Genomic DNA, 18,738 nt, shown 5'->3' with positions numbered 1-18,738 from the left:
TATCAACATTATTGTGCATGCTTATCCATTTATTATTTTTTTTTTGGCCCTTTAAGACTAGAGAAGCCAAGGGGCAGCTAAAAAACTGCTGTTCTGAGGATGTGCTGAAGTGTTGGTGGGTACAGTCTCTCAACAAGCAGTCAGGGGAGCTGCTGCTAGCTAGTAACAACTTGATGAGGGTAGAAGCAGCAACTCAGGCTGGAAACAAAAAGCAGGTGTAAAGACATTACTGTCCTTTACTGACCTGCGGGCCCTTAGCAGGAGTGAGCACTCCATTTCTGCGTTCTCTACTGCATCGATAGCACTAACATATGAAGAACAGCAGCAGTTCGTCTTGGGACAGGTCTTTTGTAGAAAATATATGGCAGACCTCAGATAAATGTATGCCTTTTGTTTCAGCTCTTCTATCTAGGATAGTAAAATGTGCAGAGGAATACTAGTTATGATAAGGACGGCTTAAATGGTAGATGTAAATAAGTCTTATGTTGCAAAGTTCAAGGTCAAATACAGCCTTCCAGAAAGCCTTGGGTTGTGAGGGAGCTTCTCTACAGACTGTTTCACACTAGAACTGTAGATTATTTGTATATCAAAAAGCATTTCTTAAATATATAAAGCTTGTTAGTCAGAAGGACTATGCTGTGTTTATTTATACAACACGTATATAAAATGTGTAAGACACAATGCCAAATAGCCTGTTATCCTCTTTAACAATTGATAAAGGTTGACAGAGCTTTTTATTCTACATTCAATATCAAATACCTAAGCAGGTTATAATAGGTTGTTATGTAGTGGAAAAATTTATTAATGTCAAACTCTATCTCTAAATATGAAGTGGAACCACTTCTTCCAGAAACAGGATTAGGGACCGTGGACTAATTTTCACTTTTGTTAACAAAAAGGCAGAGGGCAAATGATGCATGTAACTTGAAAGTGTTTTTTTTCCAGTGAATTTCAATAAATAGGGTAAGTAGTGATTCTGTATATCTGCATTAGGTTAACAAGCTCTTAGAGATTTTTGGAGAAGGGCTCTTCACTTGACTGTACTTCATGCTAGCTGCTTGTATTTTAAGAAATAGTTATATTTCTGGGAAGTGACCTCAAGGTTTGCAAAGTTGTTTCCCATGAACTGCAGTTAATGAACTTGATAAAAGAGCTGGATAGCTCTTGATGAGAGAAAATAAAGAATGAAACAGGGAAATAATAAAAAATAGTTTGGCTGGGTAGAGTAAGCTTAATCTGCCTTTTACTTTTTGTTCCTGTTGGTATTTTATACTATGCTAACAATTTTTAAAAAGACGTGGTGATGGAATTGTTTGACAATACAATTATAGTACTGTCTGTCAAAATAAAGGAGAAACTATGTCTGTGTAAATTTCTTTTTCCCAGTTGCTCAGTGTTCACTGTAAAAAATGAGAATTAAGCAACACATTATGTATGACTTGTAAAAATAAACAATAAACAGTATGGTTATTTTTAAACCAGTAGGGTTTTCGTAGTAATACAAGACTAACAGAATATGGGGAATTTAATTCAGAGATATCCACCACCAAGCAAGAATTTTAAGAAATGTCAAAAACTCATGCCTCCTGTATTTTTAATAAAAAGATCAGATGTTTGTTTCACTTCGGAAATATTTGTTTCCTTTAGTAACAGCCCTTATAACAGGTCCAAAAGTCATAAATGTCTCTTTGACAAAAATCTGTTCTGTAAATTAAAATGTAATTTACAGCTTAAAAGTTACGTTCATCTAAGAAATCCTAGTAGGTAAAAATATATTTATCTTTGCTTTTAAAAGTATTTAACACTTGGTAGAACGCTTTTCCCCAAAGGAAAGAATATTTCCTATGTTTTAGGTGATAGCCTCACCAGTTCTCTCTGGCTTTTGGAGTCAATTCCTACACTATAACTTGAAAATTAGACTGTGAAAATTAATATTGATTATGTTAGGATTTCCAGATATTGCCAAAATAGTTAGGTGTTAATGAATGTATTCCAATCCCATCTTAATTGCTCATGTCTTAGTCCTGAGCAAGATACAAGAAGTCTGGAGGTAAGCAAATAAGTATGCAGCTGAGCTTTGACTGTGTGGTAATGATGTTACATTGGTATTCTTCCATCCTTCATCTGTAGTGAATAACTAACTATTGTCTGACTCTTAGAATTAGATCACTGCCATCTGCTAAAGCATTCTGTATTTCAATGGGGGAAAATTTAATTTGAACATTTCAAGGTCACAAACTGCTGTGAGTAAAGGCCACTGGATGGAAGCTGTTGCCTTTAATAAACATAATGAGCTCTGAAACACACAAAGCTCTGAGTACCTTGGATGTCTGTCTCCAGGAGACAGAAGCAGTGTCCTTGCTTAATATTGCAAAGTTCAGGCTTAGAACAATGTATTTTCATTATGTATTTTCATAATTACAGCTAGATAGTAATTAAAGGCAGCCAACATGTGGAAAGAGGTGAATGTCAAGAAGAAAGAGTTGGGCAGAAAGGAGGGAGAGATGTAGAGTTTCTTAGTTGCAGTTTTTCAGTTTCTGTGTCATTCAATTTAGAGCTGGGTGTAAATGTCCATTCTTGTTTATTGTGCTATAAGAATTTGGTGACTGAAAGTAGACTTTCTACGTCTCTTCTAGAAAATGGTCTTATGCCTTGTCCTTGGGACTGACGAAAAGCATAATGCAAATGGTCTGATACAGACTGATCTGCCTTAAAGCATGAAATTATAGACATAGATGCACTTAAATGGGTAGATAGGGTTATCTTTATATTAGTTCCAGTAGCCAAGCCATATAAATGCCTGCTGTGTAGCTCTCTATAGCTGTACTTTATGACTAAGTGGTTCTTCAGTTAAAGATTTAGTAGAAGAGCTTTAAAAATGCTGTTATAATTTGAAAGCAAAAATGGATGACTTCTTAACTAATATGGGTATTATTTTTTAAAAAGGGATGTGAAAAAATCTTTTTTTAATTAATGAGATAAGCTAAACCAGTAAGTTTGCACTATTTAAGGTGTCCATATCAATGATATCAGATGCATATGTATCTGAATAGTAATTAACAAAAATTACTGGTTTAACTAACATAGATTGCTGGTTAAATACTGTGTTGTCTTATCTATCTCTCTGATACTTACCAGCTATGTATAGAGAGCACACAGATAATAATTTTGGTACCATATCTCTTTATTTCATATATATTCAGATTTAGAAGTGAAGGTCTTTGATGGAATATTAATATTCTCTTGAGAGTTAGGACTAAGAAAGGGAACACTGTTTAATGGAGGTTGGTATATTATTTCTGTCAGCATTCAATGGTAGCTGGTAAATCTTCTGAACAGCTGAAAAACCAAAGCCCACCACGTGAATGGCTATTTTAGGTATTTCCCCATTAATCCTGATCTCATGTTTTGCTGTGACCTTTATTTTCTGTTGTGCAAAATCTTCATATTTATTATACACTATACGTGGACTAAACTTCCGTATTTGTGGATGTGACGGCTAGAAAAGTGTTAAGTATGTTAATCTTCTGTTAAAACATCACCCTTGGTGGTAGCTGGATGTGGAGTTAGTATTTCCACAACCAAACCACTTAGACAAGTTTTGGTTGAGTTTGCAAAAGAAGTTACGTTTATGCACGTCAGGTAGCATTAGTCTCATGGACCCCCTATCTCCTTTTCTCTCTCAAGTGATGATAGTGTTCTCTGACTTCTCTTTTGATACAGATGAGAGTGATGTCAAGTCTAGTGATGCTTTTTAAATTACTGACATCTGTCTACTTGAGTGTGGACATGATTCTAAGAACAGCTGCCATATCATGCGGATTCAATGTCATTTTTTATCTGCATGACATCCAAACCGTTAATCTCTAGGTCAATGTCTCTATAATCTAAATATGTTTCCTTACAGAGGTTTTGTTTTTCTTAACAAGTCTGCTGCAGTGTCAGAACTGTAGTTTCCCAAAAACGTAGGTAGACTTTTGTATCAATGGGGGAGAGAACATGGCATGGAGCGTTGGGTATATAGGGATGAGTATTTTGCTAATGAAGGTATTCAAGAGCATCCTCCTTCTGAGTGAAAAGAATGTGTTCTTTTAATATGTTATAATTGCATTCTCCTTTCTCCTGTTATATTCCATAAACCAGGAGGAAAGCTCAGTCCTGAAAGAAATTTAGAATTATTTCTAAAAACGATCTTTTAAACTGTGTTCAATTAAATTCAATCTTAAAATTAACATTGGAATTTCTATTTTCCAAGGCAATTAATTTAATTAAATAGGAACTAAAGACCAGATTTGAATGTTTTCCCATATAATTAATACACTTTATTTCACAGGTGAGTCTGATCAGAATCAAGGCGTTTATCTCATTAGGACCAGTACTGTAGCATTCAAATCAAATAACTGTTAGAAATCTGCTATGATAGATGTTGTGTTTTTAGAAGGTAAAAAAATTTTTAGATCATAATTATCAGTTAATATCATTGTAAAAATCCTTAGTTCACTGAAGGTCACGTTGGACTTCATTGCAAAAAATAAACACTATCTACTGGTGCAAAAGTAAAGTAAGCTTATTGATGTACAGGGATTTTCTTTTCTTGTTTATAACTTTTCTAGTAAATAGCATGCTAAATGTTTGTAGATTTACAAGAAACCTAACTGTGGCCTATACCAATTTGGTATATAAGCAGAAGGGGGGTTTTGGGTTTTTTTTTTTTTTTTGGTCTTTTTTCCAAACCTGTGAGTAGAGTAGAAAAACAATTAATGGTTAAACTGATGTTTAGGTACATTTCAACAACTCACACTTAACATTCCTTTAAACTTGTAGATTAACTTTTTGAAGACTGAAATGGAAAGGAAGAGCAAAATGATCCGTGACCTCCAAAACGAGGTAAGAGGAGCTTTTGATTGTCATCTCAATTCAGAGTTTACACTGAAAGAAGTTACGGTTTGATTTCATATTTAAAACACATAATGTTGTAGTAGAAAGATAAAGCTCCAGTGAAATAGTCTAAACTCAAAAGCAAACAAAAATGATGGTGTGCATTTAGAAATAGTGTTTTATTGAATGCAACTGTTGACTCCTTCCTACTGGAGCATAGGTTTGTAGTACACTTCAAACTTTTACTGCACTTGTGAGTTCTGCTTTTTCAGAAAGGAACACTTAATTCAGTTCTACAGATTATTGATACATAGTGAAATTTTATCTACAGTGTTATTACTTGCTTTCAAAATAAACAGCAAGAGGAGGAGGAGGAGAAAGGAAATACAGTCTCAGAGTTAAGATTCTTCATAAAATTTAAAGAAAACACATTACTAAAATGTTAAGCATTATACATCATGAATATTAATCCGAGGTTGATCCCAAAATCCCAGAAGAAACATAAAGTGTGGGGGGTGTTTTTTGGTATTAAACTGAATTTATTTTGAAATTTGCTCTTGGAATAGAAAGTTAAAACATTTCAGCAGCATAATATTTTTTTCCTCCTTATCTTTTCCTCCCAAAACAATTTGTCTAAATCAGGATATAGTTTCCCTGTCTACTGCTTCATTTTGCAAAGAACTTTGCCCTTGAAAATATTTTATTCAGATAATCTCTTGTTCTTTAACCAGCCAGGCTTCTTGTCTTTGTCTGTTCTGTTCAATTCTTACATTTTGCTCTTCTATACTATTCTGAGTTTGATGTGTAGGAAAATTGATCTCCTGAAAGCACTTACTTAAACAATGATGTCTGATGCCTTTGGTCTATGAGTGTGTGTGTGTGTGTATATATATATGGTCAATCTGAAAAATGTGCACATTACTGTTTAACTTGCAAAGGAAATACTGTCCATTTCAGTTGCTCACATTATTTAAGCCATGTTCTCAGTTGTTTTCATCTACAGTCACAACCGCCTTGCTTTCTTTTCCCACCTGTGATCACTGGATGCTTTGCAGTTGAGCCTATTAATTCTAATAAATCGTATCTGTCTGATCCTATTGACCAGTCGTAAAAAATCCTCTTATTGCACTCAAATAATTCATTAGTCAACATTCAAACCATCAGACAGTTAATGATTTTCTTAGATAGGTCAGCAGACCTCTGAAACTTTTAGGTGTTTATATCACATTTTATAAAATCTGCTTTGAAAGGAATCTTTGTTTTTGGCACCAAAAGTATTTGTTTCTCAATTTAGAGATGACGTGATTCAGCAACATTTTATTCCCTGATACCCTGCTGTCTGGGTAAACTGGAAGTACTGATGTTGCAGACATTTTAGGCCTATCACGGGGTCTTTCAGAGAAACATCTAATTTGCGTACCTACAGTTTTATGTTTCCAATTGTGTGTCAGTCTGTAGTGACTAAACATCTCCATCACTACACAAAATGAATGGGCAATTAAAAATGCTCAACATTCCTTTGATTCAAAATGTGATGTGTTGTCTTGGATAGCCACAGATATACCAATTCACACACATTTTACATCTGTGTGTCTCTCTTCCTCTTAGGAAGATTTCAGGTGAAATTCTGGGGTACCAGAGATCAGTGACAGTACATCACAAATGAATTCAGGCCAGTGGCAAACCTCAGGAGTCGCCAGGATCTGGTGGTGGATGGCACTCTGGGTCTGACGTAGTAGTGTGACTTCGCATATCTTTTGAAGTACAAGAACATAAGAAATGCTCACTGGTCCATCAGGCTCAGTGTGTCTGTGACAGTGGCAACAGCAAGCGCTGTCAGGGCAGAGCTTGTGAGCCTGCCTCACTTCCCAGAACATCTGCAATCACTGGGTTTGGGATCTCAGAAGATCTATCCCTGTCTATTCCCTGTAGCGTATGTTTATGAACCTGCTGTTCATTAATTTATGTAAATCCACTTTTCATGTTCGATACCTTCACATCTTCTTATACTGTCAAATTTCCTCTTATTTCACTGTTTATGTTTAACTTCTTTTTTTTTTTAATGTCCTTTCCTATTCTCATCCCTTGAGCAAGTTTTTCTAAATTCTGAGTTGTTCCTTGTGTAGCCTTCTTGGCTTTATAGAGTCATTCAAGGTTTTAGGGGCTTCTAATACAGCATTTTTTTAACAGCTTCTAGGCAGTTTGTATCTTTCTTGGTCATTTGACTGTTCCTTTCAGAATTTATTATTTGCCTTATTTATACATAGTACTCTTTCATAAAATTGGATGTCTGTGTGCTGGATTTGTGTGTGTTTTGCTGTCCTGCACAGTAGTACCTGTTACTGCACTTTGTTAGCAGTTGCAAACAGTCTCCCGTTAGTTTCTTTTCAGCTCAGCCCAAAGAGACCCTTGAGAACAAACCAGAACAGTGTCTTTTCTCGGGGGCTGCAGGACTGACTGCAGTCATTTACCATGTAACTTCTTTCAGTCACGTTGCAAATGTCTGATGCTAAATGAGACTTCAGACTGGTTGGGGTTCTCTGTGCTATATGAAGAATGAAAAAGATTATGATTTCTCTTTAATGTCTTGGCAAATCCTTATCAAACAGATAAATGCACAGAGGAAAAGTATAAAAGTATAAAAAAAGTATAAACTTTTTTAATGTAAAAAGCTATAAAATTTTACGTACAAAGTAAAAATGTAAATTGAGAGGCTGACATTTATAAGATCATAAATGTTTAAGGAGTACTTCTGATATGTATCTCCACTATTCTGCCACACCTGGTTGTGATTTTGTATGAGTTTTTAGGGAAGTACTTTGACTACAAAAGAGCAGAAAAGATGGATAGCGGTTTTGTGAGTCACTGAGTGAACAGTTTCTAGAGACCTGTATTTGAGGCATCTGTGATTGAGGCTTCTCAAAATGCAAAAAAGAAATAGCATATTGAAAAATGATAATTAACCTTAGAGGTAGAGCAACGATTAAACTAGAGATACTGGTTTAGATGGGAAGTAGAACACATCAAGCAAATAAAACAGATTTCCAGTTTCCTGAGGCCTTCAGTTCTAGACCAGCTCACCTGCTTCTCTTTCCTCCTCCATATATCCAAATTATGTAGGATTTAACTATCATTTAGATGTTCCTGGGATTATTAAAGAAGATCTTTCTGATTTGTATTACTCCTCTCTTTCAGGTCATAAAATTGAAAAATGGGGGGGAAGTTTTTACTGAGGAGAAGAAAAAAGCTACATTCTTCTCTAGGGAAATAGCAAACGAATGTCTAGATGCTCTAAATGGAACTACAGAGCCTTCCAGTACTTTCTACAAATGTTTCAAACTTGATGTGGGAGTAAAATAAATCTTCCAGAAGCAGTATAATAACAAATATATAATGAAGAGAAAGAGAATACAAAAAGGAAATCAGTTGTAGAAAAAGTATAATAAAGATTTGGTCTTGTAGCTTTTCAAAATTGCTTGAGAAGTGATAAAGGCCTGTTTCCCCCCCACCCCCTGCACCCACCCAAATGCTCCCTTCCCCAAGATACAAGGGTTTTGCACACCTATATATTTAAGAGCAGCAGTTATATGTAGCTAAAAAACAACAACAACAAAAATGGGAAAAATTTTGATGCAAGTACTTGACAGTGCTTGCATGCAGCTGATGTATCTGCTATTCTTTATTACTATCTTATCCAAACACATTCAGATTGATAGATACTGGAAACATCTGCACAAGTGATCTGCTTTTTGTTTGTTTCTAATTTAATCAAGCTAACTGAAATATTTCCTTTTTTTTTATGTTGTCAAACTTACAAGATCACAGAACGTGATGTTCCAAGATGTTCCAAGAGCTGTAGGAAAAGATTGTGGGCAGTTTATTTTACACTTACTTTAGGAGGAAACACAGAATAATACTTGTGATTAAAGAAGCAGTATGGTCCTAGTGTGCCCTGGAAATCAGAAGCTCAGCATTCTGTTCTTGGCTCAGTCAACTAAACTGGCCTTGAGAAAAATTTGATTTGAGAGTATTGCTTAGTCCTTCTGTGCATCAACTACTGTGTGGAAAAGGAACCAATAGCTGTACCTACCTAACTGCTTTCAATTAAACTCCTATACCTAGGTTTGTGAGCTCCCTAAAAATAAGTCCACTAATACAGTTTTACTGGAATTTCAGTAACTGTTTTTGAGGGTTTCGATAAGGACTTCATATTTTGACAAAGATTTGACTGAATTTAAATGGTATGATTTTGAGGAAACATTATGTTTTCTGGGTCCTGGCTCCAGTCACTGAATATACAGTATGCTTTAAAAAACCTTGTTTGTAAGATTGGATATGCTATATATTTAAGTAATTGATGGCATTTTTATATGTATTTTTTAGAAGTGCTATCTGCATACAGATATATAGAGACATAATGAAAATAGAATTCCTTTCATAGCTACTTTTGCCCTTTCAAATATTGCATTCACCCTCAGTTTGTATTGGGAAATTGTGAATTTTGCAATCTCAGGCTCTTCTATGGCTGTAAAAATAATTCCCTATTTAGTTCTGTTCTTTGAGCGAGTGCCCTACTGCCATTCAACTTTGCAATTTGGAGATAGGAATAGACAAAAACAGCGTTCCAACTGAATGCAGCAGCTGTGATGTGGCGTGTGAGGAGAGGACATTGTACAGAAAGGCAATTACCAGGCTATTCAGGCTTTGGGAAGAAACAGTTAACAACAAAAATAGTCCCCGGTGTGGAGGAAAAAAGCGCCAGATAGAGCACATAGGGATTATATGTCGAAAAATCTGTCTTTTTTAGATGTCTCCAAGTGCTTCCTGCAATACCAGAAAAAAATCTGTCAGACTTCCAGCTGTAACATCATGTGGATTGTAATAATGTAGTCTAATAAAGGATTGATGTGTAAATAGATAAGCTCTTATTCTGAGAAATTTGTATTATTGACAAAGAAACCAAGAGGTGTGGAAATTCAGAAGCACTGGTGGAGCTAACAAACTTGGCAAGAACGTAGAGTAAAATAGAATATGTATAAAATACTTTGAAAATTTTCACTTTTGGAGACGGCCTGTTACATAGTGAGCAGCTCACTTCTGTTGTGTCAGTCATATATAATTTGTGGAAAATTATGACAGAACTGCCCTAAAAATGAAGCTAAAGCGGGATGCTGTGTTAACCCTTGTTTAGATCAGAAAAATCATGGGTCTTAACAATTGTTATTTGGCATTCAGAACTGATCATTTTGGGTGCACGGCTAAATATGCATATGCATAATGGATTAATTTCTTCAGTGAATGTCTTTTCTGCATTGATGTGTATTGTGCATTTTGTTAGATTGTCATTCATTTCCTACTGGTACACCTATAAAAGCCATCTTCAATTAAAGGTAAGTGTCCTAGTTGATGTACACGTACATGCAATTTCCTTGAGATAAATGAGTCAGAAAGTTTCACTAAGAGTTAATAAATGGTGTACATTCTCTACTGAAAGGTAGTGAAGTATTACTCAACTTTGTCACATGGATGTTATAGTTGCCTCACATTAGACTTACAAGCGTATATAAAAAAAAGTTTCCCATTATTTAAACTGTTTAAATACATTTGGTTAGATATAAGAAATTACTCTATCTTATCATGTTATCTTTGGGCAAAGTGTTTTACAATATCTCTGTGTATACCTACATTAAGGTATGTTAATGTCTTTACAGATTTACAATAATCCCCTGTATTTATAAAGTTGATTCAGTGGTTTATATCAGGCAGTATATTTTTTTGCTGTTTAGGCTGTGGCAGAATTTTGAAAAACATGAATTACATAAAAGATGTATAGCAGTAGAGGCAATACAGAGTAAACCAGGAGTGGAAAATGAATTTGACTGTAGCTCTCAGTAATATGTGTTCTTTTTGCTAAGAAGCACAGTTTTAAATAACTACCTTGTAAACAATACTTTTGCTCTATTCATGTATAAATTGTGGTTATAGCTTTAGTGTTGAGTAAATCATCCTAAACCAGAATTTTCTCCAATCTCTCTGTGCCTAGCTGCACTAATAAAAGGTAAAGTCACAGCAGTTTAAAGTCTCACCTGATCTATTGGGAATTTCATGCCCTGCAGGGTGAATTCAATCGAATTGCATTGAATTATGGTGGGGAAGAAAAACAACAAGAAACCTCCCTTAGCGAAGCAGAAATGAAATTTTAAGGCTTTGAGACTGTATGCTGATACTATTCTATAAAGGAGGACATTGTAGTTCTTCACTCTCCATACTCTGCAGATAAAAGTAACTTTCTTCCGAAGTATAAAAGCCTGTCCCCCTGAGAAGAAAATTAGGTGAAGTCCTGTTGCCTTTTTGGGTACTGCATTAGTTTTACAATTCAGGAAACATCGATGAGTGTCAGAGACAAGGGCACTGCCCAGGGAAAGGTGGATGAGCAGGAAGAGTGCAGGAACAGCTTCAGATACTGTGTTCTGCCGAAGGGCTTTGAATTCAGTAGTGTTTCTTGATTGATTACACCTTCTTTTGAGGTAAAATAAAGATCTATTTTTAAAAATAATTTGCTTAGAATTGTTCTATGAGGCTTTTTACTGAATATAAGGAAAAGGTGGAAATGCAGTTTAATCAGTTGAAAATGGCTCTTAGGGGACAGTATATGAGATCATACAGAAAACAAATCCTACTGCGTCAAGATTGTCAGTGAGATGTATTTACAGTGATATAGTAGCAACTGAACTGAATGTTAGAATAAGCTTTTGTTTTTAAAAGTTTTGTTTTCCTGACCTTGTAGACCCAAGAGCGTAGGACACATTTTCTCAGTTGCTGTTTAGTGATAATCAGAATCAGAGCATCAGTTAAGGGAATATAATGGAACTGCTATGTCTGGACCCTCTCTCCTAGGGACTGCATGCTTTTGGATTCTTCATGCATTTTTTACATCCAGAGCTAGGGTTTAAAGATTCACAGCCATGAACAACTAGGAAGTGAAGGAGGTGTTCAAATAAGAATGCTTAGGTAAAATGTATACTTACGAATAAGATTAAAAATTAAATATATACCTATTAGGGCTCTCTCTTCCTCCTGTACTTAGCCACAATGTTTAGAAAACTGTCTATTTGGATTTTGCCCGGTATTCTTTGTCATCTTTTCAATTAATTGCAGTGCTGAAAATCATAGCAGTGTTCTTTTGTAGTCTTGCTGAAGCCATTCTGATGTCTTTAGTCAGTTTTCCCATGCTGCCCAGAACACTTTATTAAATTCTTACTTCTAACATCCTCTTTCATTAAGTCCAAAATTCCAAAATGGGTCCGAATTCTTTATTCTTCTTACTCATCTAGTCTCAAATCTGTCTAATAGGCTTCTTATCCCTGAAGCTTAGTCTTTTTTCAATTGTCAATTCCAGCAAAATGTCATCCGCAGAGAAAAGAAAGAGTAATTTCCAGTCAATGCCTTCATTCCTATCATAGGAGATTGCTGCTAGTAATTAGTGCTCCTTGATAGTGATGCTACATAATGTGGTAGTGTCTAAGGTAAACTTCTGTAAAGATTTCAAAGATTAGATTGCACAAGTCTTTGTGATAAGGAAGGTGCTAGAGTTCTCTGATGATCCATTTTGTCTTATTTTTATGCAAGTATAACCAGTATGTTTGAAACTAAGGGTTAAGAATAGAAAGCCCTAGTAGCTCCTTTACTACATCTTGTTTCAAAAAGGCAGCAAAACATGATGTATAAAACATGAAGATTATCTTGAATAGTAAAGTTTAAAAGAGCTGTGTTCTGTTCTTCACACACACAACTCTCAATGACGTCTGTTGCAGCTTCACCAGACAACATGGGCAGCATAAAACCTAATTAAAATCTTTGATCTTTGAACTTCCGCAGAGAGTTTTGTGAATCTTAGCGTTATCTGAACCAGTGTTTGCCAGCATTACAGATCTCAAGGGCAGGGTGGCTCAGAGCCAAGCTCCAGACAACTTTAAGCATAGATAAAATTTTATATTTAATGTAAAACTTTCCCTGAAGCTAGTGTAGATTTTGCCAAAGAGGAAAAGACGACTGCTGATCTTATTTATTCATGTTATGAAGACAAGTGGAAGATGTTTCTTTTAGTACCAAGATGTTAAAATTACCTAGTGGAAAGACCACTTAAAAGGAGTAACAGTGGTATATGTGGTAAAAAATAATGAATGAAAATTGATTTTAACCTTTGATGAAATAATAAAAGAGCATTTAATAATCAGATGTCCATGGTTCATACAGAAAAAGAAGGCAAGCTGTTGATTTCATCATTACAAATAGTGCTATCAATTACTGATGTTGGTCACTTCGGATGGAATAAGAGGCATCACGCTTGGAGAGCTCTGAGTCATCCGTGTTCAGTATCAGAGTATTCTTTGCCTCTGGAAACACCACACAGTTCTTAATAGCATAAGAATTTATAAAGGTATACGTGACATAAAAATACACTTGGCTTATTAGTTTAAAAAGTTGCTTGATGAAGTTATGTCCCACCTGGAATGCTCCCATCCTGGGCTGAGAGCTCTCCAGAGACTACGAAGCTCAGACTACTAGATTAGTTGGCAGGGACATGGTTCTAATAGTTGTAACTAGATTTCCATGAAAGTCAATAAGAATTTAGAGAACAAAGACTGGCAAACCCCAAATTGATCATATTATGGTACACCATACAAAACTTCCATTGATTTCAAGGGAGAAGGCTTGGAGTGTTTGCGTTTTCTTTAGGGTCATACTGAATACAGATGTTTGTTTGCTAAGTTCACTGGGAGCATAAAGTGATTTTTAAAAATAGTTTTTGCTATTCAGAAATTTAAATTAAACTAGACTGCTGTTTTTTACTTCTTAATTTTAATCAAGAAGAGGTGTAGCTGGAAAATGTCAACTTTATATGGTGAAGTATTTTTTGACTGAGGGTTGATAGCCTGTGACTTTATAAAGATTATAGTCCTCTCCTGAGACTCATTATCCTCTAGATGTAACTTGATCAAACTAAATACAGTATTTGGAATGATAATTCCAATTACGTATGGCTATTCAAAGAGGATAAAAAGATAACAATAAAAAATACTTCACTGGAATTCATGTTGGAATTACTCTGGAAAAAAAGCCTCACATAAAATTCCTACGTTTTGGTCATGTTACTACCTGAGCTAAGGTGTCTGTACAAGCTGTTCAGCTGTTATGTGACCCTACCCCATTGTTCTAAAAGAAGCAGAAGCACATGAAACTGTTTTTTCTTGACAGTGAAAAGAAATGGTTCTCACCTGATTTGCATCTATTTCAGCCTGAAATCCTGGAGTATTTTCAAGTGCAGGCATTGTTGTTCCTGCAAAAAAATTCAGCAGGCTTAGGAGGGATGTTTAAATTTTTTCAACTCATATACTTATGTATCACTTCTCCTAATTAATATCTCAGCTTTGCTAGAGAATTGCTTGCCTTAAAAAAAAAAAAAAAATGTTAAAACATTGTGCAATGCAGTGGGAACAAAACACTCTGAAATTTGACTGGTCTCTTCCTATAAAATCACTGCAGCAATTTGCTATATATTACTCTAGTGATAGGAAATAGTTCACCCTCAGCGTCCACTCAATGTCATACTGAGTCTTAAATATAGAAAATGTGCTATTCTGGGCCAAAATTGCCAATTTTCTGTGATCCATAAACATTTTAAATGATTTAGTTTTGGAATCTTTTCTCCCACACTCTGTTTTGAACACTGTTCAACCATATTTGGGGCTGCAGATGTTATTGGAGAGGAAATATTAAATAGATCAATCGACTTGTCACTAATTTAGGCATAATAGCTTGAGTGAGTTGCATTGATTTTATTTAGTTGTCATTTAAGTACTGTATTGATCTTAAGAAAGCTGGTTTTATAGCTATGCTATAATTTAAAAATACAGTTTTCATTAGACTGCCTGGAAATGCTTTGCCATATCTGTCCCAGTAATTTTGCCCATTTGTCAAGCTTACCTATAAAAGCCCTCCCATGGAACAAATCTGTTTTTCTGAATTTGATTTCACAATTTTTACAACTGAAAATCTTTAAAATAAGAACCACAATAATGCTTGTATTCCTCCCTTTTTTTAACAATTTCTGTCTTATAAACAATTTAAAACATGCAGAGGTTAATAGATGTGGAAATGTTTCTTAAGTGAAATTATCAAGGTTTAATCAAGCAGGTGCTGCTTAAAGTATTCTGGAAGGTGTTGTCTTATCTCAGTTTTGTGAATAAGGATCTGAGTAGTACTTTATCAAAGAGCTACATGAATTCATGAAAGGTCTGCATAGATTAAAAAAAAAATTGTAAATATGTCAGATTCATATGGTTCATCCACAAGCTGTGCTGTCTTTTGATGTTTTGTGATCACTTACTTTCAAATGTAAAATTGTTATTTTTTTTCAGACTATAAATGTAATCCTGTACGTATCAGGTATCCAATTCTTGGTTGTGTATCTGTGTTTTTGTGCATGTATTGTATGGGTGTATTTATGTGTACATTTAAATCAAAACCACTCTTTATGTATAGATTCAGATGCATATTTATGTGTGTATGAGAGTATATCTGATGTTAAGAGATAGCTTAAAAATACCAAAATGCCAGCAGTTAATCCACTGAAAACTGTAACAGCTCAGTTTCTTTGAATGTGCCCAGGAAACTTTTCCCTTTCTAGTATTGATTTGATGATCTTATATCTTGTATCAAAACTTCAAATCTTCCCATGTCATTCTCAAATTATTCTGTTTGTGGCAGATTTCTTGGTCCTTATGTTAAGTTTTTTCTTCAGTTGATTTCAGTGGATTTTTACTCATTTACTGAAGGAGATAATTTGATTTTAAATTTAAAGTACTTCAGAATAGCACTGAGCTAGAAAATCCACATTTTATAAATTAGACTCAGCAATTGTCTCAAGTACTAATATATGGACCTGTATCCATTTAGTCTTTCTTAAAATGGTATCAGCCTGCTATCCTTAATTTTGACAATGGATAGCTGGTATTCTGCAAGAACAAGTACATTTAAACATGAAGGATTTTATGCCAGTGCCCACATTGAGAAGCAGGTCACCAGGACAAGGCTACTTGCACAGAAAAATAACGTTTCAGTGGAAGACCATGGGATGTGCTGTGCAATGACAGGCATGGTACACTTCAGCTGTATGTCTTGGGGTGCTATGCTGCTGGGAAGCATGAGAAGGGATTTCCTGTGTAGAAAAATCCCCGGACACCATAAAAAGCCAAAAATATAACCACCTTTGTAAGGAGTAGTGTAGCCATTAGCAACTTCCCTCTGTTTGGATTTGTGTTCTTTTTGGCTGTTTACTTGTGTTTTAAAGGTCAAAGCAAGATGGTAGAAAAAATTGTGATGAAAACAAGGTTATTTTCCTGTTGGGGTGAATGCAGGCAGTTAGGGTTATCTTTTCTTAATTTCCAATTTGTTGATTTCTGATAAGAAACTGCCTTCCATTTAAAATTACATACATGGACAGCAAAAAATATGGCATATTAGAGATAATAAGAGTTATGCAAAACAAAATTCCCAGGAAACATGAAGATACCTTGTGTGATGGTAGCTGTGGCTTCAGCTTGGCCTGAATGAATGAGCAGGAGTACATGGACAGCCGTCAGCCTCTCTGCTTCTACTCTGCTGCATCACTTCAGTAGTCACAAAGGTCAAGTTTCTACTTGAAACTAATAAGTTTCTCAGATTATTCCCATGTACTGTCTGTATTAAATCAAATGCTTGCTATGTGGTAAATTTATCATTTTTTTGGCTGCATAGAGTCTATAGGCAGATTAAATTTAATGAACTTTTTTTTCCTCCCTGAATTCTCAATAGCATAATTTGTGCTTTTAAAAACTCTTCATGCTGTGCATTTGTGTGTTACAACCATGAGTTTTTGTGTATTTGGTTTGGCCAGTGCTAGGCACTCAGCATTTAAACTGTAGATTTTATGCCAATGACCTTTAAGTCTCAGGAGAAAAGTGAAGATCTGGAACCTGAGAGTTAGGATCTCCTTCATTTGCTAAAATGGGCCTAACCTAGATTAAGGAAATATTAGCACCCAGGCATGAAATTAATATCCTGTAGCTGTTCAGTGGATGCTGATTAGTTTGGGGTAAAAGGTGTAACCTGCTATTTACCAATGCTTCTGTCTGGTAGTGATGTCTGTCTTGTTGAATCAGCATGGGGATTCACCAAGGTACCTGGTGGGCCAGCAATTAACTTTTGTTATGAAATTAATTTTTTTTGTTCTTTTCTACAATGCTGTCACCTTATTTTAATTTTACAAGAAGAGAAAATGCCGCATGGAAATTCATTGTGAAGAGCATGATCTTTTTGGCAAAAATGAAAATATGACATAGCAAAGAACCAGTCAAACCCAGAACTGCTGAAACATATAAGGATGCAGTGATTCAGTACACTTCATGAACTACTTCTGCACAGTTGCCCTACATAAATAGTATGCCTCCTTGGTATTCTATGGAATCTGAATTCTTTTTTTAAGCTTTGTGCTGCTCCTTTAAGCATCATTTCAACAACACACAAGAGTTGGCTCACTGAATTGGCTCATGTGATTATAGTTAATTGCATCCTTTTCTGGGTCAAAGGGTGACTGTTTTTCTGTGGCTGCAAGAGAAGTAAAAGTAAAATTTCTTGATGTTTCTATTGTTGCAACAAGTAAAAGCAGATCTAATTTGATTGCTAAAATATGCACAGCTAAATTAGAAGCAGTATTATGGCATTATATTTCACCAAAACACGTGCTTAGGTGGAAAATACGTTGTAAATATTTTTCTCTTCATCGATGCAGATTCCCAGCGTCTGTTGCCAATTCTTGTTTTCATCATTTGGGTAATGCCCCAACTTATTTACATTTGAAAGAGGCAAGTGTGTATGTGCAGTTCATAGCAATCTTATTTGCTCTGCATTCCTTACTACGACTTACATCCTCTGCACAGAGGGAGTAGAGTGTAGAAAACGATCAGTTGAGTAGCACTTTGTGTACTACAAATTGTATGGTTGCTGTGTGTTCTTTAAAATTGTTGTAAAATAATACCGAATCATTATGGTGGTTCAAGCTCAATGAATGATGTAGGAATCAGTAATTTTAAGTTAATTATTTTTGCTCATTAAACAACCCATATTTTTTCATCTGGAAAATGTTTGATTTTCTTTTAGTCATTCTGGACTTTCTAATGTAACTAGAAGTAGTCCTACAAGTGTTAAAGGAAGGAAGTTAAAATGTAACTTTGCCCTAAACTTTGGGGTTTTTCTTCTGTTACTGTTAGTGATGCTTTAGAGTGTATGTTTCTAGATCTAATTTAGTTTTCTTTTAAAGTTTGATTACATATATTTTTAATACAGCCCAAGTGATATTACTTTGTTCCATTCAGTTAAGGTTGACTTTAAAGTAGCATTCAATGTTTTTCATGCTGTGACTCTCTTAGTTAAAAGGTGAGTGGAGGAGCTAGACAGGACACTCAACACTAATGTGAAGTACTCTTAGTCTTTGCAAGCTTCTAAGCAGAACTATGCATTTATGGAGAGAATTCAAGACCATTGGCTTAAAAAAAAAAAAAAAAGACACTGTTACATGACTTAGAGTGAGAAATGTGTGTCTTGTATAGGGGTTGCAGCCTTTTTGGTTTATGGCAATCATAAGGAAAGTTTTTTAAGCACAGGAATGCAATTGTGATTCCTATGGTAAATGTTTAGCTTCTGTTGTCCTTGTTTTTGGTTGTGGTTTGAGGTGTGCTGGTTTTTTTTAATAATTTCAGGAACTGGGTATCTTATTTTACAAATATCAGTGTAAAAACAGTATTTATACCTGCTAATTTT

General features: G+C 35.1%; 1 protein-coding gene across 1 annotated transcript in view; it reads left to right on the top strand.

The window, feature by feature from the left end:
• LUZP2 (leucine zipper protein 2) overlaps positions 1-18,738 on the top strand; it is a 197,091-nt gene that overhangs the window by 94,145 nt on the left and 84,208 nt on the right. Inside the window, exon 5 of the mRNA XM_074841934.1 lies at positions 4,825-4,887. Within this exon, the coding sequence (XP_074698035.1) occupies positions 4,825-4,887 (63 nt within the window). The remainder of the gene's footprint in view (positions 1-4,824; positions 4,888-18,738) is intronic.

Source organism: Strix aluco, chromosome 16 (genome assembly GCF_031877795.1).
Source record: "Strix aluco isolate bStrAlu1 chromosome 16, bStrAlu1.hap1, whole genome shotgun sequence".
NCBI lineage: Eukaryota > Metazoa > Chordata > Aves > Strigiformes > Strigidae > Strix > Strix aluco.
This window is presented reverse-complemented; position numbering and strand designations above follow the sequence as displayed.